Source organism: Argopecten irradians, chromosome 15, assembly GCF_041381155.1.
Source record: "Argopecten irradians isolate NY chromosome 15, Ai_NY, whole genome shotgun sequence".
Classification (NCBI taxonomy): Eukaryota; Metazoa; Mollusca; class Bivalvia; order Pectinida; family Pectinidae; genus Argopecten; species Argopecten irradians.
In genome coordinates, this window is record NC_091148.1 from 35,006,512 (window position 1) to 35,030,578 (window position 24,067).

General features: G+C 35.1%; 1 protein-coding gene across 1 annotated transcript in view; it reads left to right on the plus strand.

Annotated features, from left to right (window-relative positions):
• Window positions 1-23,731, plus strand: part of LOC138309766 (protein NKG7-like) — a 34,839-nt gene extending 11,108 nt beyond the window's left edge. The window contains exons 2-3 of the mRNA XM_069250978.1: window positions 19,624-19,770; window positions 21,863-23,731. Of these exons, the coding sequence (XP_069107079.1) occupies window positions 19,624-19,770; window positions 21,863-22,011 (296 nt within the window). The 3' untranslated portion in view covers window positions 22,012-23,731. The remainder of the gene's footprint in view (window positions 1-19,623; window positions 19,771-21,862) is intronic.
• The last annotated feature ends 336 nt before the right edge of the window (window positions 23,732-24,067 follow it).

Below are 24,067 nucleotides of genomic sequence, written 5' to 3' on the forward strand. Positions count from 1 at the left end.
TGGTCTCAGCACACCTACTCCGGAGGCACAAACACACCCCCAAAACGACACTGACACTCGGGAACTACCGTGACGTACAGTCCTGATCCCCAAACACTCGGGACGCCATTTCTCGTCGGCTTTTCTCCACACATACACTTTTTGATCAGTACCTAAAACTACTTGTGTCTCATCAGAGAATATTACAGTGTTCCAATTTTCAGAAATTGTCCAATTTTTATGTCCACGGCACCACTCAACTCGTTTTTTCCTGTTAACTGCCGATATCGTCAACGTCTTACATACAGACCGCCTGGAATAACCCTCAAAATGTAATCTTCTCTGTACAGTACGTTTTGAAACTTTAACAGGAGTAAATGAATTAAATTGTGTAGATAAATCTGTCAATGTTTGCCGACGATCATGTTTTACTAGGCGAAAAAGTTGTCGATCCCCCTGTTCACTTGTTAATCTGGGCCGCCCGCTTCGCTGCTTATTTTCAATATTTTCTCTTTCTTTGAAATTCTTAAAAAATTTACTGATGGTTGAATGGGAAAATCCTACAATTTTGGCAATATCTACAACTTTTCTACCACCTTCTTTCAATCGTACCACTTGTTCCTTTTCAGCCAACGTCAATTCCCGGCGAACCATCCTTCATGATTGTTGACGTCTGCTACAAAACTAAAAATAGCCCCACGCGAATTTGACAGATATGGGAGATAACCCCCGCACTTCATCTTGCACAACACAAAAGAGTTCCGATTCTAGTACTAATTTTTGGATCGCGAGGAAAGAAATTCTAATTACTTCCGGGTATTGACCGACGACGCGTCATAAAATGTGAAAGACTTTTGGCACGACACTGTATATCCAAGTTTAGGGTTACGTTTTAGAATCCTTACACAATTTCCTTTGTGTCTACATGACACATCATGTCTCTACACGAGGGCTGTAAAGGTGTCGAATAAGATCTATATCCAAGTTTAGGGTTACGTTTTAGAATCCTTACACAATTTCCTTTGTGTTTACACATCATGTCTCTACACGAGGGCTGTAAAGGTGTCGAATAAGATCTATATCAAAGTTTAGGGTTACGTTTTAGAATCCTTACACAATTTCCTTTGTGTCTACATGACACATCATGTCTCTACACGAGGGCTGTAAAGGTGTCGAATAAGATCTATATCCAAGTTTAGGGTTACGTTTTAGAATCCTTACACAATTTCCTTTGTGTCTACATGACACATCATGTCTCTACACGAGGGCTGTAAAGGTGTCGAATAAGATCTATATCCAAGTTTAGGGTTACGTTTTAGAATCCTTACACAATTTCCTTTGTGTCTACATAACACATCATGTCTCTACACGAGGGCTGTAAAGGTGTCGAATAAGATCTATATCCAAGTTTAGGGTTACGTTTTAGAATCCTTACACAATTTCCTTTGTGTCTACATGACACATCATGTCTCTACACGAGGGCTGTAAAGGTGTCGAATAAGATCTATATCCAAGTTTAGGGTTACGTTTTAGAATCCTTACACAATTTCCTTTGTGTCTACATGACACATCATGTCTCTACACGAGGGCTACACGAGGGCTGTAAAGGTGTCGAATAAGATCTATATCCAAGTTTAGGGTTACGTTTTAGAATCCTTACACAATTTCCTTTGTGTCTACATACACATCATGTCTCTACACGAGGGCTGTAAAGGTGTCGAATAAGATCTATATCCAAGTTTAGGGTTACCTTTTGCAACTCTTCTTTAAAGGTGTATTTCGCTCTCAATTATGAATTGGATTCCAAGAACACTTCTGCTCCTTTGGAATTTATAATTGCCTCATCATAAATATCACTGAAAATATTGTATTTCTATGTTAAAATCTTAATTTTACGGAAACTTTCTGGGATTGTTGTGTGTAACTAATAATTGATTATCACTATAACTGTATGTTAAATCCATTCTGATTCCATGACCATATAACTGTGATATGGCAAATTGAATGCAGGTGTAGCTATATATAAACCTTTCCAGTATGTGTTCATCAGACCATATACTAAACATGATTTACCTGTTAACTAATTAAGTTTTATTCAACTATCCAACAGTTTGATAGTTGAATTGTTGCAATGTTTGCTGGGGTTCAAAAAGGGATGAGAATTGTTAAGGTGGGTAAACCACTCGTTCGTGTAGAATAGGCAAGAGAAACACACCTATCGAGGGCCGAATATTCTACACCAGATTTGTCCTATACTTAACTTTTAAGAAGTCCTTAATAATTATGCTATCTGATTTGTACACTCACTGACGTAAGAGAGAGGTCATAGGATGGTCCAACATCCTTTTGACCTGTCAATTATTTCCGTTTAAACATAATATGAAGTGTTTATGCGGTTTCTCACATATTTGGTACGTGACATTCGACTGTCATGGAGATAACAGTCGTTTTCAAGTGTAAAATACAAAATGTACGTCCAAGTTTATCACATCAGTTTGTATTAAATACTTTCAAATGAGTTTAAAATCAAGGTTTATATTTTCCTATTCTCTCCATAGCACGATCAATAAATGCTAGATCGGGCGGCAACAGCTTGTTACTGAATTTAAAGGGACACTTAAGTGGGGCTAATTCTGTTACATACATAAACATTGACAACAACGTACCTATCTACATTTCCTCAAACATATAAACAAACAATATGTGTAAGATTCCATGACATTGTGAAGTATTTAAATTGAATACACGTTGAAAATTCCCAAATCGTATAGCAATACCATTCAGCATGTACAATATGTACGCTGTACTCATACCCGAGCCAATGTCACGTAAAGTTAAGCACTTTAAAGTATGTTAGTAGGTATAAGTTACAGTAACTGTTGCCCAATACTTCTGTCTTGTGTTTGTATGTTAGTAGGTATAAGTTACAGCAACTGTTGCCCAATACTTCTGTCTTGTGTTTGTATGTTAGTAGGTATTAGTTACAGAACTGTTGCCAATACTTCTGTCTTGTGTTTGTATGTTAGTAGGTATTAGTTACAGTAACTGTTGCCCAATACTTCTTCTTGTTTGTATGTTAGTAGGTTTACAGTAACTGTTGCCCAATACTTCTGTCTTGTGTTTGTATGTTAGTAGGTATTAGTTACAGTAACTGTTGCCCAATACTTCCCTGTGTTTGTTGTTAGTAGGTATTAGTTACAGTAACTGTTGCCCAATACTTCTGTCTTGTGTTTGTATGTTAGTAGGTATTAGTTACAGTAACTGTTGCCCAATACTTCTGTCTTGTGTTTGTATGTTAGTAGGTATTAGTTACAGTAACTGTTGCCCAATACTTCTGTCTGTGTTTGTATGTAGAGGTATAGTTACATTAACTGTTGCCAATACTTCTGTCTGTGTTTGTATGTTAGTAGGTATTAAGTTACAGTAACTGTTGCCCAATACTTCTGTCTTGTGTTTGTATGTTAGTAGGTATTAGTTACAGTAACTGTTGCCCAATACTTCTGTCTTGTGTTTGTATGTTAGTAGGTATTAGTTACAGTAACTGTTGCCCAATACTTCTGTCTTGTGTTTGTTTGTTAGTAGGTATAGTTTAGCAACTGTTGCCCAATACTTCTGTCTTGTGTTTGTATGTTGTAGGTATAGTTACAGTAACTGTTGCCCAATACTTCTGTCTTGTGTTTGTATGTTAGTAGGTATTAGTTACAGTAACTGTTGCCCAATACTTCTGTCTGTGTTTGTATGTTAGTAGGTATAGTTACAGTAACTGTTGCCCAATACTTCTGTCTTGTGTTTGTATGTTAGTAGGTATTAGTTACAGTAACTGTTGCCCAATACTTCTGTCTTGTGTTTGTATGTTAGTAGGTATAAGTTACAGCAACTGTTGCCCAATACTTCTGTCTTGTGTTTGTATGTTAGTAGGTATTAGTTACAGTAACTGTTGCCCAATACTTCTGTCTTGTGTTTGTATGTTAGTAGGTATTAGTTACAGTAACTGTTGCCCAATACTTCTGTCTTGTGTTTGTATGTTAGTAGGTATTAGTTACAGTAACTGTTGCCCAATACTTCTGTCTTGTGTTTGTATGTTAGTAGGTATAAGTTACAGTAACTGTTGCCCAATACTTCTGTCTTGTGTTTGTATGTTAGTAGGTAATTAGTTACAGTAACTGTTGCCCAATACTTCTGTCTTGTGTTTGTATGTTAGTAGGTATTAGTTACAGTAACTGTTGCCCAATACTTCTGTCTTGTGTTTGTATGTTAGTAGGTATTAGTTACAGTAACTGTTGCCCAATACTTCTGTCTTGTGTTTGTATGTTAGTAGGTATTAGTTACAGTAACTGTTGCCCAATACTTCTGTCTTGTGTTTGTATGTTAGTAGGTATTAGTTACAGCAACTGTTGCCCAATACTTCTGTCTTGTGTTTGTATGTTAGTAGGTATTAGTTACAGTAACTGTTGCCCAATACTTCTGTCTTGTGTTTGTATGTTAGTAGGTATAAGTTACAGTAACTGTTGCCCAATACTTCTGTCTTGTGTTTGTATGTTAGTAGGTATTAGTTACAGTAACTGTTGCCCAATACTTCTGTCTTGTGTTTGTATGTTAGTAGGTATTAGTTACAGCAACTGTTGCCCAATACTTCTGTCTTGTGTTTGTATGTTAGTAGGTATTAGTTACAGTAACTGTTGCCCAATACTTCTGTCTTGTGTTTGTATGTTAGTAGGTATTAGTTACAGTAACTGTTGCCCAATACTTCTGTCTTGTGTTTGTATGTTAGTAGGTATTAGTTACAGTAACTGTTGCCCAATACTTCTGTCTTGTGTTTGTATGTTAGTAGGTATAAGTTACAGTAACTGTTGCCCAATACTTCTGTCTTGTGTTTGTATGTTAGTAGGTATTAGTTACAGTAACTGTTGCCCAATACTTCTGTCTTGTGTTTGTATGTTAGTAGGTATTAGTTACAGTAACTGTTGCCCAATACTTCTGTCTTGTGTTTGTATGTTAGTAGGTATTAGTTACAGCAACTGTTGCCCAATACTTCTGTCTTGTGTTTGTATGTTAGTAGGTATTAGTTACAGTAACTGTTGCCCAATACTTCTGTCTTGTGTTTGTATGTTAGTAGGTATTAGTTACAGTAACTGTTGCCCAATACTTCTGTCTTGTGTTTGTATGTTAGTAGGTATTAGTTACAGTAACTGTTGCCCAATACTTCTGTCTTGTGTTTGTATGTTAGTAGGTATAAGTTACAGTAACTGTTGCCCAATACTTCTGTCTTGTGTTTGTATGTTAGTAGGTATAAGTTACAGTAACTGTTGCCCAATACTTCTGTCTTGTGTTTGTATGTTAGTAGGTATTAGTTACAGTAACTGTTGCCCAATACTTCTGTCTGGTGTTTGTATGTTAGTAGGTATTAGTGACAGTAACTGTTGCCAAATACTTCTGTCTTGTGTTTGTATGTTAGTAGGTATTAGTTACAGTAACTGTTGCCCAATACTTCTGTCTTGTGTTTGTATGTTAGTAGGTATAAGTTACAGCAACTGTTGCCCAATACTTCTGTCTTGTGTTTGTATGTTAGTAGGTATAAGTTACAGTAACTGTTGCCCAATACTTCTGTCTTGTGTTTGTATGTTAGTAGGTATAAGTTACAGTAACTGTTGCCCAATACTTCTGTCTTGTGTTTGTATGTTAGTAGGTATTAGTTACAGTAACTGTTGCCCAATACTTCTGTCTTGTGTTTGTATGTTAGTAGGTATTAGTTACAGTAACTGTTGCCCAATACTTCTGTCTTGTGTTTGTATGTTAGTAGGTATAAGTTACAGTAACTGTTGCCCAATACTTCTGTCTTGTGTTTGTATGTTAGTAGGTATTAGTTACAGTAACTGTTGCCCAATACTTCTGTCTTGTGTTTGTATGTTAGTAGGTATTAGTTACAGTAACTGTTGCCCAATACTTCTGTCTTGTGTTTGTATGTTAGTAGGTATTAGTTACAGTAACTGTTGCCCAATACTTCTGTCTTGTGTTTGTATGTTAGTAGGTATAAGTTACAGTAACTGTTGCCCAATACTTCTGTCTTGTGTTTGTATGTTAGTAGGTATAAGTTACAGTAACTGTTGCCCAATACTTCTGTCTTGTGTTTGTATGTTAGTAGTAGGTATAGTTACAGTAACTGTTGCCCAATACTTCTGTCTTGTGTTTGTATGTTAGTAGGTATTAGTTACAGCAACTGTTGCCCAATACTTCTGTCATGTGTTTGTATGTTAGTAGGTATTAGTTACAGTAACTGTTGCCCAATACTTCTGTCTTGTGTTTGTATGTTAGTAGGTATTAGTTACAGTAACTGTTGCCCAATACTTCTGTCTTGTGTTTGTATGTTAGTAGGTATTAGTTACAGTAACTGTTGCCCAATACTTCTGTCTTGTGTTTGTATGTTAGTAGGTATAAGTTACAGTAACTGTTGCCCAATACTTCTGTCTTGTGTTTGTATGTTAGTAGGTATAAGTTACAGTAACTGTTGCCCAATACTTCTGTCTTGTGTTTGTATGTTAGTAGGTATAAGTTACAGTAACTGTTGCCCAATACTTCTGTCTTGTGTTTGTATGTTAGTAGGTATTAGTTACAGTAACTGTTGCCCAATACTTCTGTCTTGTGTTTGTATGTTAGTAGGTATTTGTTACAGTAACTGTTGCCAAATACTTCTGTCTTGTGTTTGTATGTTAGTAGGTATTAGTTACAGTAACTGTTGCCCAATACTTCTGTCTTGTGTTTGTATGTTAGTAGGTATTAAGTTACAGTAACTGTTGCCCAATACTTCTGTCTTGTGTTTGTATGTTAGTAGGTATTAGTTACAGTAACTGTTGCCCAATACTTCTGTCTTGTGTTTGTATGTTAGTAGGTATTAGTTACAGTAACTGTTGCCCAATACTTCTGTCTTGTGTTTGTATGTTAGTAGGTATTAGTTACAGTAACTGTTGCCCAATACTTCTGTCTTGTGTTTGTATGTTAGTAGGTATTAGTTACAGTAACTGTTGCCCAATACTTCTGTCTTGTGTTTGTATGTTAGTAGGTATTAGTTACAGTAACTGTTGCCCAATACTTCTGTCTTGTGTTTGTATGTTAGTAGGTATTAGTTACAGTAACTGTTGCCCAATACTTCTGTATTGTGTTTGTATGTTAGTAGGTATTAGTTACAGTAACTGTTGCCCAATACTTCTGTCTTGTGTTTGTATGTTAGTAGGTATAAGTTACAGTAACTGTTGCCCAATACTTCTGTCTTGTGTTTGTATGTTACTAGGTATTAGTTACAGTAACTGTTGCCCAATACTTCTGTCTTGTGTTTGTATGTTAGTAGGTATTAGTTACAGTAACTGTTGCCCAATACTTCTGTCTTGTGTTTGTATGTTAGTAGGTATATGTTACAGTAACTATTGCCCAATACTTCTGTCTTGTGTTTGTATGTTAGTAGGTATTAGTTACAGTAACTGTTGCCCAATACTTCTGTCTTGTGTTTGTATGTTAGTAGGTATTAGTTACAGTAACTGTTGCCCAATACTTCTGTCTTGTGTTTGTATGTTAGTAGGTATAAGTTACAGCAACTGTTGCCCAATACTTCTGTCTTGTGTTTGTATGTTAGTAGGTATTAGTTACAGTAACTGTTGCCCAATACTTCTGTCTTGTGTTTGTATGTTAGTAGGTATTAGTTACAGTAACTGTTGCCCAATACTTCTGTCTTGTGTTTGTATGTTAGTAGGTATTAGTTACAGTAACTATTGCCCAATACTTCTGTCCTGTGTTTGTTTGTTAGTAGGTATTAGTTACAGCAACTGTTGCCCAATACTTCTGGTCTTGTGTTTGTATGTTAGTAGGTATTAGTTACAGTAACTGTTGCCCAATACTTCTGTCTTGTGTTTGTATGTTAGTAGGTATTAGTTACAGTAACTGTTGCCCAATACTTCTGTCTTGTGTTTGTATGTTAGTAGGTATTAGTTACAGTAACTGTTGCCCAATACTTCTGTCTTGTGTTTGTATGTTAGTAGGTATTAGTTACAGTAACTGTTGCCCAATACTTCTGTCTTGTGTTTGTATGTTAGTAGGTATAAGTTACAGTAACTGTTGCCCAATACTTCTGTCTGTGTTTGTATGTTAGTAGGTATTAGTTACAGCAACTGTTGCCCAATACTTCTGTCTTGTGTTTGTATGTTAGTAGGTATAAGTTACAGTAACTGTTGCCCAATACTTCTGTCTTGTGTTTGTATGTTAGTAGGTATTAGTTACAGTAACTGTTGCCCAATACTTCTGTCTTGTGTTTGTATGTTAGTAGGTATTAGTTACAGTAACTGTTGCCCAATACTTCTGTCTTGTGTTTGTATGTTAGTAGGTATTAGTTACAGTAACTGTTGCCCAATACTTCTGTCTTGTGTTTGTATGTTAGTAGGTATAAGTTACAGTAACTGTTGCCCAATACTTCTGTCCTGTGTTTGTATGTTAGTAGGTATTAGTTACAGTAACTGTTGCCCAATACTTCTGTCTTGTGTTTGTATGTTAGTAGGTATAAGTTACAGTAACTGTTGCCCAATACTTCTGTCTTGTGTTTGTATGTTAGTAGGTATAAGTTACAGTAACTATTGCCCAATACTTCTGTCCTGTGTTTGTTTGTTAGTAGGTATTAGTTACAGCAACTGTTGCCCAATACTTCTGTCTTGTGTTTGTATGTTAGTAGGTATAAGTGACAGTAACTGTTGCCCAATACTTCTGTCTTGTGTTTGTATGTTAGTAGGTATTAGTTACAGTAACTGTTGCCCAATACTTCTGTCTTGTGTTTGTATGTTAGTAGGTATAAGTTACAGTAACTGTTGCCCAATACTTCTGTCTTGTGTTTGTATGTTAGTAGGTATTAGTTACAGTAACTGTTGCCCAATACTTCTGTCTTGTGTTTGTATGTTAGTAGGTATTAGTTACAGTAACTGTTGCCCAATACTTCTGTCTTGTGTTTGTATGTTAGTAGGTATTAGTTACAGTAACTGTTGCCCAATACTTCTGTCTGTGTTTGTATGTTAGTAGGTATTAGTTACAGCAACTGTTGCCCAATACTTCTGTCCTGTGTTTGTATTTTAGTAGGTATTAGTTACAGTAACTGTTGCCCAATACTTCTGTCTTGTGTTTGTATGTTAGTAGGTATTAGTTACAGTAACTGTTGCCCAATACTTCTGTCTTGTGTTTGTATGTTAGTAGGTATTAGTTACAGTAACTGTTGCCCAATACTTCTGTCTTGTGTTTGTATGTTAGTAGGTATTAGTTACAGTAACTGTTGCCCAATACTTCTGTCTTGTGTTTGTATGTTAGTAGGTATAGTTACAGTAACTGTTGCCCAATACTTCTGTCTTGTGTTTGTATGTTAGTAGGTATAAGTTACAGTAACTGTTGCCCAATACTTCTGTCTTGTGTTTGTATGTTAGTAGGTATAAGTTACAGTAACTGTTGCCCAATACTTCTGTCTTGTGTTTGTATGTTAGTAGGTATTAGTTACAGTAACTGTTGCCCAATACTTCTGTCTTGTGTTTGTATGTTAGTAGGTATTAGTTACAGTAACTGTTGCCCAATACTTCTGTCTTGTGTTTGTATGTTAGTAGGTATTAGTTACAGTAACTGTTGCCCAATACTTCTGTCTTGTGTTTGTATGTTAGTAGGTATAAGTTACAGTAACTGTTGCCCAATACTTCTGTCTTGTGTTTGTATGTTAGTAGGTATAAGTTACAGTAACTGTTGCCCAATATTCTGTCTGGTGTTTGTATGTTAGTAGGTATTAGTTACAGTAACTGTTGCCCAATACTTCTGTCTTGTGTTTGTATGTTAGTAGGTATAAGTTACAGTAACTGTTGCCCAATACTTCTGTCTTGTGTTTGTATGTTAGTAGGTATAAGTTACAGTAACTGTTGCCCAATACTTCTGTCTTGTGTTTGTATGTTAGTAGGTATAAGTTACAGTAACTGTTGCCCAATACTTCTGTCTTGTGTTTGTATGTTAGTAGGTATAAGTTACAGTAACTGTTGCCCAATACTTCTGTCTTGTGTTTGTATGTTAGTAGGTATAAGTTACAGTAACTGTTGCCCAATACTTCTGTCTTGTGTTTGTATGTTAGTAGGTATTAGTTACAGTAACTGTTGCCCAATACTTCTGTCTTGTGTTTGTATGTTAGTAGGTATAAGTTACAGCAACTGTTGCCCAATACTTCTGTCTTGTGTTTGTATGTTAGTAGGTATAAGATACAGCAACTGTTGCCCAACACTTCTGTCTGGTGTTTGTATATATGTTAGTAGGTATAAGTGACAGTAATTGTTGCCCAATACTTCTGTCTTGTGTTTGTATGTTAGTAGGTATAAGTTACAGTAACTGTTGCCCAATACTTCTGTCTTGTGTGTTTGTATGTTAGTAGGTATAAGTTACAGTAACTGTTGCCCAATACTTCTGTCTTGTGTTTGTATGTTAGTAGGTATAAGTTAACAGTAACTGTTGCCCAATACTTCTGTCTTGTGTTTGTATGTTAGTAGGTATAAGTTACAGTAACTGTTGCCCAATACTTCTGTCTTGTGTTTGTATGTTAGTAGGTATTAGTTACAGTAACTGTTGCCCAATACTTCTGTCTTGTGTTTGTATGTTAGTAGGTATTAAGTTACAGTAACTGTTGCCCAATACTTCTGTCTTGTGTTTTGATGTTAGTAGGTATAAGTTACAGTAACTGTTGCCCAATACTTCTGTCTTGTGTTTGTATGTTAGTAGGTATTAGTTACAGTAACTGTTGCCCAATACTTCTGTCTTGTGTTTGTATGTTAGTAGGTATTAGTTACAGTAACTGTTGCCCAATACTTTTGTCTTGTGTTTGTATGTTAGTAGGTATAAGTTACAGTAACTGTTGCCCAATACTTCTGTCTTGTGTTTGTATGTTAGTAGGTATAAGTTACAGTAACTGTTGCCCAATACTTCTGTCTTGTGTTTGTATGTTAGTAGGTATTAGTTACAGTAACTGTTGCCCAATACTTCTGTCTTGTGTTTGTATGTTAGTAGGTATTAGTTACAGTAACTGTTGCCCAATACTTCTGTCTTGTGTTTGTATGTTAGTAGGTATAAGTTACAGTAACTGTTGCCCAATACTTCTGTCTTGTGTTTGTATGTTAGTAGGTATTAGTTACAGTAACTGTTGCCCAATACTTCTGTCTTGTGTTTGTATGTTAGTAGGTACATTGTATAAGTTACAGCAACTATTGCCCAATACTTCTGTCCTGTGTTTGTATGTTAGTAGGTATTAGTTACAGTAACTGTTGCCCAATACTTCTGTCTTGTGTTTGTATGTTAGTAGGTATTAGTTACAGTAACTGTTGCCCAATACTTCTGTCTTGTGTTTGTATGTTAGTAGGTATTAGTTACAGTAACTGTTGCCCAATACTTCTGTCTTGTGTTTGTATGTTAGTAGGTATTAGTTACAGTAACTGTTGCCCAATACTTCTGTCTTGTGTTTGTATGTTAGTAGGTATAGTTACAGTCAACTGTTGCCCAATACTTCTGTCTTGTGTTTGTATGTTAGTAGGTATAGTTACAGTAACTGTTGCCCAATACTTCTGTCTTGTGTTTGTATGTTAGTAGGTATAAGTTACAGTAACTGTTGCCCAATACTTCTGTCTTGTGTTTGTATGTTAGTAGGTATTAAGTTACAGTAACTGTTGCCCAATACTTCTGTCTTGTGTTTGTATGTTAGTAGGTATAAGTTACAGTAACTGTTGCCCAATACTTCTGTCTTGTGTTTGTATGTTAGTAGGTATAAGTTACAGTAACTGTTGCCCAATACTTCTGTCTTGTGTTTGTATGTTAGTAGGTATAGTTACAGTAACTGTTGCCCAATACTTCTGTCTTGTGTTTGTATGTTAGTAGGTATAAGTTACAGTAACTGTTGCCCAATACTTCTGTCTTGTGTTTGTATGTTAGTAGGTATAGTTACAGTAACTGTTGCCCAATACTTCTGTCTTGTGTTTGTATGTTAGTAGGTATAAGTTACAGTAACTGTTGCCCAATACTTCTGTCTTGTGTTTGTATGTTAGTAGGTATTAGTTACAGTAACTGTTGCCCAATACTTCTGTCTTGTGTTTGTATGTTAGTAGGTATAAGTTACAGTAACTGTTGCCCAATACTTCTGTCTTGTGTTTGTATGTTAGTAGGTATTAGTTACAGTAACTGTTGCCCAATACTTCTGTCTTGTGTTTGTATGTTAGTAGGTATAAGTTACAGTAACTGTTGCCCAATACTTCTGTCTTGTGTTTGTATGTTAGTAGGTATAAGTTACAGTAACTGTTGCCCAATACTTCTGTCTTGTGTTTGTATGTTAGTAGGTATTAGTTACAGTAACTGTTGCCCAATACTTCTGTCTTGTGTTTGTATGTTAGTAGGTATTAGTTACAGTAACTGTTGCCCAATACTTCTGTCTTGTGTTTGTATGTTAGTAGGTATATGTTACAGTAACTGTTGCCCAATACTTCTGTCTTGTGTTTGTATGTTAGTAGGTATTAGTTACAGTAACTGTTGCCCAATACTTCTGTCTTGTGTTTGTATGTTAGTAGGTATAAGTTACAGTAACTGTTGCCCAATACTTCTGTCCTGTGTTTGTATGTTAGTAGGTATTAGTTACAGTAAATGTTGCCCAATACTTCTGTCTTGTGTTTGTATGTTAGTAGGTATTAGTTACAGTAACTGTTGCCCAATACTTCTGTCTTGTGTTTGTATGTTAGTAGGTATAAGTTACAGTAACTGTTGCCCAATACTTCTGTCTTGTGTTTGTATGTTAGTAGGTATTAGTTACAGTAACTGTTGCCCAATACTTCTGTCTTGTGTTTGTATGTTAGTAGGTATAAGTTACAGTAACTGTTGCCCAATACTTCTGTCTTGTGTTTGTATGTTAGTAGGTATTAGTTACAGTAACTGTTGCCCAATACTTCTGTCTTGTGTTTGTATGTTAGTAGGTATTAGTTACAGTAACTGTTGCCCAATACTTCTGTCTTGTGTTTGTATGTTAGTAGGTATAAGTTACAGTAACTGTTGCCCAATACTTCTGTCTTGTGTTTGTATGTTAGTAGGTATAAGTTACAGTAACTGTTGCCCAATACTTCTGTCTTGTGTTTGTATGTTAGTAGGTATTAGTTACAGTAACTGTTGCCCAATACTTCTGTCTGTGTTTGTTGTTTGTATGTTAGTGTGTATTAGTAGGTATAGTTACAGTAACTGTTGCCCAATACTTCTGTCTTGTGTTTGTATGTTAGTAGGTATTAGTTACAGTAACTGTTGCCCAATACTTCTGTCTTGTGTTTGTATGTTAGTAGGTATAAGTTACAGCAACTGTTGCCCAATACTTCTGTCTTGTGTTTGTATGTTAGTAGGTATAAGTTACAGTAACTGTTGCCCAATACTTCTGTCTTGTGTTTGTATGTTAGTAGGTATTAGTTACAGTAACTGTTGCCCAATACTTCTGTCTTGTGTTTGTATGTTAGTAGGTATTAGTTACAGTAACTGTTGCCCAATACTTCTGTCTTGTGTTTGTATGTTAGTAGGTATAAGTTACAGCAACTATTGCCCAATACTTCTGTCCTGTGTTTGTATGTTAGTAGGTATTAGTGACAGTAACTGTTGCCCAATACCTTTGTCTTGTGTTTGTATGTTAGTAGGTATAAGTTACAGTAACTGTTGCCCAATACTTCTGTCTTGTGTTTGTATGTTAGTAGGTATAAGTTACAGTAACTGTTGCCCAATACTTCTGTCTTGTGTTTGTATGTTAGTAGGTATTAGTTACAGTAACTGTTGCCCAATACTTCTGTCTTGTGTTTGTATGTTAGTAGGTATAAGTTACAGTAACTGTTGCCCAATACTTCTGTCTTGTGTTTGTATGTTAGTAGGTATAAGTTACAGTAACTGTTGCCCAATACTTCTGTCTTGTGTTTGTATGTTAGTAGGTATTAGTTACAGTAACTGTTGCCCAATACTTCTGTCTTGTGTTTGTATGTTAGTAGGTATAAGTTACAGTAACTGTTGCCCAATACTTCTGTCTTGTGTTTGTATGTTAGTAGGTATTAGTTACAGTAACTGTTGCCCAATACTTCTGTCTTGTGTTTGTATGTTAGTAGGTATTAAGTTACAGTAACTGTTGCCCAATACTTCTGTCTTGTGTTTGTATGTTAGTAGGTATAAGTTACAGTAACTGTTGCCCAATACTTCTGTCTTGTGTTTGTATGTTAGTAGGTATAAGTTACAGTAACTGTTGCCCAATACTTCTGTCTTGTGTTTGTATGTTAGTAGGTATTAGTTACAGTAACTGTTGCCCAATACTTCTGTCTTGTGTTTGTATGTTAGTAGGTATTAGTTACAGTAACTGTTGCCCAATACTTCTGTCTTGTGTTTGTATGTTAGTAGGTATTAGTTACAGTAACTGTTGCCCAATACTTCTGTCTTGTGTTTGTATGTTAGTAGGTATAAGTTACAGTAACTGTTGCCCAATACTTCTGTCTTGTGTTTGTATGTTAGTAGGTATAAGTTACAGTAACTGTTGCCCAATACTTCTGTCTTGTGTTTGTATGTTAGTAGTTATTAAGTTACAGTAACTGTTGCCCAATATATTCTGTCTTGTGTTTGTATGTTAGTAGGTATAGTTACAGTAACTGTTGCCCAAATACTTCTGTCTTGTGTTTGTATGTTAGTAGGTATTAGTTACAGTAACTGTTGCCCAATACTTCTGTCTTGTGTTTGTATGTTAGTAGGTATTAGTTACAGTAACTGTTGCCCAATACTTCTGTCTTGTGTTTGTATGTTAGTAGGTATAAGTTACAGCAACTGTTGCCCAATACTTCTGTCTTGTGTTTGTATGTTAGTAGGTATTAGTTACAGTAACTGTTGCCCAATACTTCTGTCTTGTGTTTGTATGTTAGTAGGTATTAGTTACAGTAACTGTTGCCCAATACTTCTGTCTTGTGTTTGTATGTTAGTAGGTACATTGTATAAGTTACAGCAACTGTTGCCCAATACTTCTGTCTTGTGTTTGTATGTTAGTAGGTATTAGTTACAGTAACTGTTGCCCAATACTTCTGTCTTGTGTTTGTATGTTAGTAGGTATTAATTACAGTAACTGTTGCCCAATACTTCTGTCTTGTGTTTGTATGTTAGTAGGTATAAGTTACAGTAACTATTGCCCAATACTTCTGTCTTGTGTTTGTATGTTAGTAGGTATAAGTTACAGTAACTGTTGCCCAATACTTCTGTCTTGTGTTTGTATGTTAGTAGGTATAAGTTACAGTAACTGTTGCCCAATACTTCTGTCTTGTGTTTGTATGTTAGTAGGTATAAGTTACAGTAACTGTTGCCCAATACTTCTGTCTTGTGTTTGTATGTTAGTAGGTATAAGTTACAGTAACTGTTGCCCAATACTTCTGTCTTGTGTTTGTATGTTAGTAGGTATAAGTTACAGTAACTGTTGCCCAATACTTCTGTCTTGTGTTTGTATGTTAGTAGGTATAAGTTACAGTAACTGTTGCCCAATACTTCTGTCTTGTGTTTGTATGTTAGTAGGTATTAGTTACAGTAACTGTTGCCCAATACTTCTGTCTTGTGTTTGTATGTTAGTAGGTATAAGTTACAGTAACTGTTGCCCAATACTTCTGTCTTGTGTTTGTATGTTAGTAGGTATAAGTTACAGTAACTGTTGCCCAATACTTCTGTCTTGTGTTTGTATGTTAGTAGGTATAAGTTACAGTAACTGTTGCCCAATACTTCTGTCTTGTGTTTGTATGTTAGTAGGTATTAGTTACAGTAACTGTTGCCCAATACCTTTGTCTTGTGTTTGTATGTTAGTAGGTATAAGTTACAGTAACTGTCACCCAATACTTAAGTCACTTGTTTGTATGTTAGTAGGTATAAGTTACAGCAAATGTTGCCCAATACTTCTGTCTTGTGTTTGTATGTTAGTAGGTATAAGTTACAGTAACTGTTGCCCAATACTTCTGTCTTGTGTTTGTATGTTAGTAGGTATAAGTTACAGTAACTGTTGCCCAATACTTCTGTCTTGTGTTTGTATGTTAGTAGGTATAAGTTACAGTAACTGTTGCCCAATACTTCTGTCTTGTGTTTGTATGTTAGTAGGTATAAGTTACAGTAACTGTTGCCCAATACTTCTGTCTGTGTGTTTGTATGTTAGTAGGTATAAGTTACAGTAACTGTTGCCCAATACTTCTGTCTTGTGTTTGTATGTTAGTAGGTATAAGTTACAGTAACTGTTGCCCAATACTTCTGTCTGGTGTTTGTATGTTAGTAGGTATAAGTTACAGTAACTGTTGCCCAATACTTCTGTCTTGTGTTTGTATGTTAGTAGGTATAAGTTACAGTAACTGTTGCCCAATACTTCTGTCTTGTGTTTGTATGTTAGTAGGTATTAGTTACAGTAACTGTTGCCCAATACTTCTGTCTTGTGTTTGTATGTTAGTAGGTATTAGTTACAGTAACTGTTGCCCAATACTTCTGTCTTGTGTTTGTATGTTAGTAGGTATTAGTTACAGTAACTGTTGCCCAATACTTCTGTCTTGTGTTTGTATGTTAGTAGGTATAAGTTACAGTAACTGTTGCCCAATACTTCTGTCTTGTGTTTGTATGTTAGTAGGTATAAGTTACAGTAACTGTTGCCCAATACTTCTGTCTTGTGTTTGTATGTTAGTAGGTATAAGTTACAGTAACTGTTGCCCAATACTTCTGTCTTGTGTTTGTATGTTAGTAGGTATAAGTTACAGTAACTGTTGCCCAATACTTCTGTCTTGTGTTTGTATGTTAGTAGGTATAAGTTACAGTAACTGTTGCCCAATACTTCTGTCTGGTGTTTGTATGTTAGTAGGTATAAGTTACAGTAACTGTTGCCCAATACTTCTGTCTTGTGTTTGTATGTTAGTAGGTATAAGTTACAGCAACTGTTGCCCAATACTTCTGTCTTGTGTTTGTATGTTAGTAGGTATAAGTTACAGTAACTGTTGCCCAATACTTCTGTCTTGTGTTTGTATGTTAGTAGGTATTGTTACAGTAACTGTTGCCCAATACTTCTGTCTTGTGTTTGTATGTTAGTAGGTATAAGTTACAGTAACTGTTGCCCAATACTTCTGTCTTGTGTTTGTATGTTAGTAGGTATAAGTTACAGTAACTGTTGCCCAATACTTCTGTCTTGTGTTTGTATGTTAGTAGGTATAAGTTACAGTAACTGTCACCCAATACTTCTGTCTTGTGTTTGTATGTTAGTAGGTATAAGTTACAGTAACTGTTGCCCAATACTTCTGTCTTGTGTTTGTATGTTAGTAGGTATAAGTTACAGTAACTGTTGCCCAATACTTCTGTCTTGTGTTTGTATGTTAGTAGGTATAAGTTACAGTAACTGTTGCCCAATACTTCTGTCTTGTGTTTGTATGTTAGTAGGTATTAGTTACAGTAACTGTTGCCCAATACTTCTGTCTTGTGTTTGTATGTTAGTAGGTATAAGTTACAGTAACTGTTGCCCAATACTTCTGTCTTGTGTTTGTATGTTAGTAGGTATTAGTTACAGTAACTGTTGCCCAATACTTCTGTCTTGTGTTTGTATGTTAGTAGGTATTAGTTACAGTAACTGTTGCCCAATACTTCTGTCTTGTGTTTGTATGTTAGTAGGTATAGTTACAGTAACTGTATATGTTACAGTAACTGTTGCCAATACTTCTGTCTTGTGTTTGTATGTTAGTAGGTATTAGTTACAGTAACTGTTGCCCAATACTTCTGTCTTGTGTTTGTATGTTAGTAGGTATAAGTTACAGTAACTGTTGCCCAATACTTCTGTCTGGTGTTTGTATGTTAGTAGGTATAAGTTACAGTAACTGTTGCCCAATACTTCTGTCTTGTGTTTGTATGTTAGTAGGTATAAGTTACAGTAACTGTTGCCCAATACTTCTGTCTTGTGTTTGTATGTTTAGTAGGTATAAGTTACAGTAACTGTTGCCCAATACTTCTGTCTGGTGTTTGTATGTTAGTAGGTATAAGTTACAGTAACTGTTGCCCAATACTTCTGTCTTGTGTTTGTATGTTAGTAGGTATTAGTTACAGTAACTGTTGCCCAATACTTCTGTCTTGTGTTTGTATGTTAGTAGGTATTAGTTACAGCAACTGTTGCCCAATACTTCTGTCTGGTGTTTGTATGTTAGTAGGTATAGTTACAGTAACTGTCCAATACTTCTGTCTTGTGTTTGTATGTTAGTAGGTATAAGTTACAGTAACTGTTGCCCAATACTTCTGTCTTGTGTTTGTATGTTAGTAGGTATAAGTTACAGTAACTGTTGCCCAATACTTCTGTCTTGTGTTTGTATGTTAGTAGGTATAAGTTACAGTAACTGTTGCCCAATACTTCTGTCTTGTGTTTGTATGTTAGTAGGTATAAGTTACAGTAACTGTTGCCCAATACTTCTGTCTGTGTTTGTTGTTGTATGTTGCCATATGTAGTATGTAAGGTATAAGTTACAGTAACTGTTGCCCAAACTTCTGTCTTGTGTTTGTATGTTAGTAGGTATAAGTTACAGTAACTGTTGCCCAATACTTCTGTCTGGTGTTTGTATGTTAGTAGGTATCAGTTACAGTAACTGTTGCCCAATACTTCTGTCTGGTGTTTGTATGTTAGTAGGTATTAGTTACAGTAACTGTTGCCCAATACTTCTGTCTTGTGTTTGTATGTTAGTAGGTATCAGTTACAGTAACTGTTGCCCAATACTTCTGTCTTGTGTTTGTATGTTAGTAGGTATAAGTTACAGTAACTGTTGCCCAATACTTCTGTCTGGTGTTTGTATGTTAGTAGGTATAAGTTACAGTAACTGTTGCCCAATACTTCTGTCTGGTGTTTGTATGTTAGTAGGTATAAGTTACAGTAACTGTTGCCCAATACTTCTGTCTGGTGTTTGTATGTTAGTAGGTATAAGTTACAGTAACTGTTGCCCAATACTTCTGTCTTGTGTTTATATGTTAGTAGGTATAAGTTACAGTAACTGTTGCCCAATACTTCTGTCTGGTGTTTGTATGTTAGTAGGTATAATTTACAGCAACTGTTGCCCAATACTTCTGTCTGGTGTTTGTATGTTAGTAGGTATAATTTACAGCAACTGTTGCCCAATACGTTTGAGTTTGCTTGAGACATGCTTAATTTTAAACTTAATAGTCGCAATGTGTACAGAACCTGAGAGATATAACAATACTTGATATATGCACACACACTCAGACACATATTTACTTCTTATTTAAATATGGTGTATGAATATGTGACAATTCTGAATATTCATATCTTGTATAGTGTTGCATTTCAAATAAATACACAAAATTAATGCAAATGTTACACGATTACATGCACTTCTTGCAGATTACTTAACCTACTTTGTCTTATTGTGTATATATCTAAGGTATCATAAACTGTAATGGGGGAGGGCATTACTTGCCTTTCACAATATATTTCAATATAATAAGGTATACTAAACCTAAATTTTGAATATTAATTCAAAATTACCTTCCGCGCTTATATGAAATGTTCAAGCAATCAAATAGGTGATCTGTTTTAAGTCCAATATTTTTCTTTGTTTTTACAAGGTTGGTTGGAAGCAGTGCAAGCGTTCGCTATACTTGGATTCCTTGCTGGGGTTGCTGGGATAGTGCTGGCCTTTTTGTACATGTTTGTGGAACAGTTGAAGAAGGACGTTGTTTATATCGTGGCAGCTATAGGTAACCTAGCAGCAGGTAAGCGTGGTATCAATAACTATTTTATACATTGTGGCTGATTTGTGCCATTTATCTGTAAAAACACGAAATTAAAACACTTCAGTTTGATAGGCTGCAGTTTATGAAAACCTATTTAGCTCACATACAAACATATTGCTTTTTTAAGATTTTCGCCAAATGTTCCTGTGTGAGACTAGTATGTTTCCGTAGCATTGAAAACAAGTTTTTGGTTGTAATCTCGATATTCAATTTAAACTTAAAATGCTATCTTATCAAAACTATCCTTTAATGGTCCTTACAACCGTACCCTGACAAACGACTAGATATTGGTCCACATTGAACATGATACATTGACTGCTGAAATGCTTGAGTAACCCTTTAGTAAACTAGATTCAGCATGCATCATCAGTGTCTGTTATCACTGACTTTCTTTACACATGTTTAAGCCTTTCACTGCATTCTTTTTTCATTTTCACTGGGATATGAAAGAATATCATTCGCTAAATATTGCAAACACTTCTTTGTTTTAGCCTGATGACATTAAAAAATGAAATCAATGCTTAAAGTAAAAAGATGGTCAACCTGAAAGTCAGATTTGATATGAAAGCAATGAATAATGAATCACACTTGAATAAGTTATTTGTTAAGGGTAAATGATATTATAAACAGTCTATACAGATATTAGTCCCCTGTCAGTGAAACTAGAGGGAATTATAGTGGTAGTATTATTCTGTTTGTCCGTCCGTCCGTCCGACTGTATGTGTGAATGTCTGTCCGGATGTTTGTTTCCAGACGATAACTTGAGAACGGATAGGATAAATATTGTTTATCATACAATGGTACATATAGCTTATGAGGCAACACAGATTTGGATTGACATTGGGGTCAAAAGGTCAACTGAAAAGGTCACTATTAATAAAAATATATTGTTTCGGCAAATGTTGGTTTCCAGACGATAACTTCTCATGTTCATGAAACTTCATAAAATAGTAACTTATGAGGTGTCACAGCTTTGGAATGATTTTTGGTTCAACTACAAAGATTACTGAAAACAGTCCTAAAGTCAATATGATTGCTCGTAGGGCCCCAGGATTCAGTGCATTGCTTCAATGACACTCTCAGAATGCTTGTTTTTTTTCACGAATCCTTTACAAAGACACACAAGACAAACATGCTGCAATCTCCCAAAATGCATTATCTAAAAATATATTGTTTTTAATTTTCCCAGTCCAGAAAGTCCACAGGTCCTTTCGAAATTTAATGATAACATGACTTTGGACACGCATGCTAACACTGTTGCATCGAACGCAATGTAGTATTACACTAATATTGTATTACATGTAGTTTATTGATAAAAATATACCAGTTGTTTCGATATAGCTACCATAGACCAATAATCATAGATTTTCTAAGGGTTTCCATCGTGTAGTCTAGCATTTATCCCTGCAGTACCACAATAAGTGACTTTACATGGGATGTTTACCAAACACTGAAACACAGGGACATTGCGTCTTGTTGATGTTCAACCCTTCAACATTTCTTTTACACATGTATGTGACAGATTAACAATATAGGTGGCCAATCGATACGGTAGTCATAGACATGCGCTTTATCTTCCTTTGGTTTCCATGGTAACACTAAAGAGAGATAGCTAATGTAAAGGTCATTGTAAACCATTGATCTCATGTGATATAATTTGTTTGTGTTTATCTGTCCGCCGCATCAAAGATAAATTCTCAGTTGATTATAGCGTCATTTTCATTACAATGTTATGCCTCTGGGGAAATCAGTCACGCTGAATAATCGATGGGAAATCTTCGACATTTTCCGTAAACGAGAAAATACTATTTCGTTTACGTAAACTACCGAAGGTTCCCAATTGGCTGAAAGATATGCATACCTGATAATCACATCTGTATTTGTATATTACAGAGTTATTTGCCCTTGTGGAAGGTTATGTGTTTGCTAGCGTAACGTCATACTTTAAGAAGAAAATAACGTGAGTTAAGCTCATGACGTCAACAAGATACCTGCCCAAGGAATATAACACTGTAATATGCAGGAATGTCATATACATTTTCATTTATCACTCTTTTTCTATTACCGACAGCTGGATGTATCTTCCTGTCCATTGTGATTTACGGATCCAAGGTTGAGAATGGTCTGTCCTGGTCATTCGGACTGTCCATAGTCGGCATGATTTTCTTTGGAGTAGCCGGAGTCTTGATGGGTGTAAACAAATTCCAGAATAAATCGTAGACACAAATGTAATCTCAATCTTATTAAACATAGACCCATACTCTTAATTCGTTTCCTAGAGGATCTTACAGCATCCAGTTTGGGGTCATCTTCTCATGATCTTAGCTTTGCTTCAGTTCAAATGCATTATATATACTTAAAAGACATTTCGCCACAGTATGTATATACATGTAACTATGCTGTGCTTTTTGGACGAAATAACTACATACACGAAACCATTTCGTCCTCTATGAAACAGAGTCGGAATAAAGATCTGTATTTTAATCTAATTGATCTGTCTATATACATAAACTATACTCTCAGTATCTAGTAATAAAGATCTGACATTGTTTATAATGATCATGGCAATGCATTATAGTAAAACCTATCAAACTTTAATCATCACTTATTACGGGGGAAATGACCTTTGTTGTCAAATGTGCATAAATACCGATCAAATTGTGTTGAAAGTGACCATTTGTGACCCCAAGAAAATATGTTTTGGTCGTTTTACAGAGATGGTCGGTAATATTTTATTAAGCAGGTAGGTGGTCGTTTAACAGAGAGGACGTCTAAGACAGGTTCTACTGTATTGAATTATTCCTTGTCAATATCTTCTATGTATATTATTGCTGCTGCTTGATTAGATAATTACCCTACATTAACCTTTAGAAAATTATTCAATTATTTTTAAAAAGTTGAATATTTTACTTTTGATTTTTACATTTTACACCGTTATTTGTTGTTTGTTTGAATCGATTAGTCTTGCCAATTTAGTAAAATACTTTTCTTGTTAATTAATGCACTGTGGTTCGGCATGTTTTTTTCAGTTATAACTAGACGATTGTAATTATTGATCTATAATGACATTTGTTGTTTTCAATGCGCAATCGAAAAGCAGCAACTTATAATATTATTTTTATTCAATTTTACGATTTTATCATTTTCGACAGCTTAATTCTATAACAATTGTTTTTTATTGATTAGGTCAAGTGACACTTTTAAAGCCTTTCCATCAGTTTTAATGTCTGTATGTTTAAGTACTTGATATTATTACCAATAGAAAACAATGATTAGAATTAGAAAGAAATTCTACTAGAAAAAGCTAGAAATTTTGTAGTTTCCTTAAATTTGTGTTTATCCATTTCCAACACCTCTAATATATCAAGGAAAATTATAACAACAAATTTTGTTTGTTGTTGCAAAAACAAAGAGTCATTTTGAATAAAATGCAAGCTTTCAACTTGCTTTGCACTTTTTTTTATGTCCAAAAGCCCTTGCCAACTTAGATATCTTTATGCTACCGCATGTTTTCTTAGACTGTAATTCAATATGTATCCTTGTAATTTTATAACTACTGAAAATTTACTAAACAAAAGAGTGAAAGTGTGAGTAGAACGCGTAAGTGTTTGTCATTCGGGAGCTATCGGGTATGATGGGCGATTGAACACAAATTCCCGATAAATTCCGCATAGTACTGTCAACCACTATATTTCAGTGTATACAATATTTCGCGTGTGTGACATTTTAAAATTATTTACCAATACATAAATTCGCGAAACATTTGAATTCGCGTTCCAGTTTTTTTGCGAATAATAAAGTGGGTCACAGTACACGAAATAATAAAGTGGTTTACAGTACACGGTATAAAACTAATAGAAACATTTATATATGTAAATCTGTGAACTCCAGTGTCTTATAGTGGTGCTTGTCTGAAAAAAATAAAGAAATCAAAAATCTGTTTTGTTATTCATATTGTTTTGTTTATAATTTAATCTTTGTTGTTACGACAGCGTAATTAGTTCAAAGATAAAAGAGTCCATCAAATGTAATTACAGATAAAAAATGGATTATAAGGATTACCTTGAATAGGTTTTGCGTTATGTAGATATAACACAAATATCCGAGCGTACTTTCATCATAAACCGTTTCACAGTTTATCGTTTATGTTATATCTCCATATTATAAACATATTCAAGTTGATCCTTAAAAAATGAATATCTGCGTGACCTCTGTCGGTTTATGTTTTAAAGTGTAGACAAAATAACTTAATTAGGAAGAACGGATATTGTAGTGT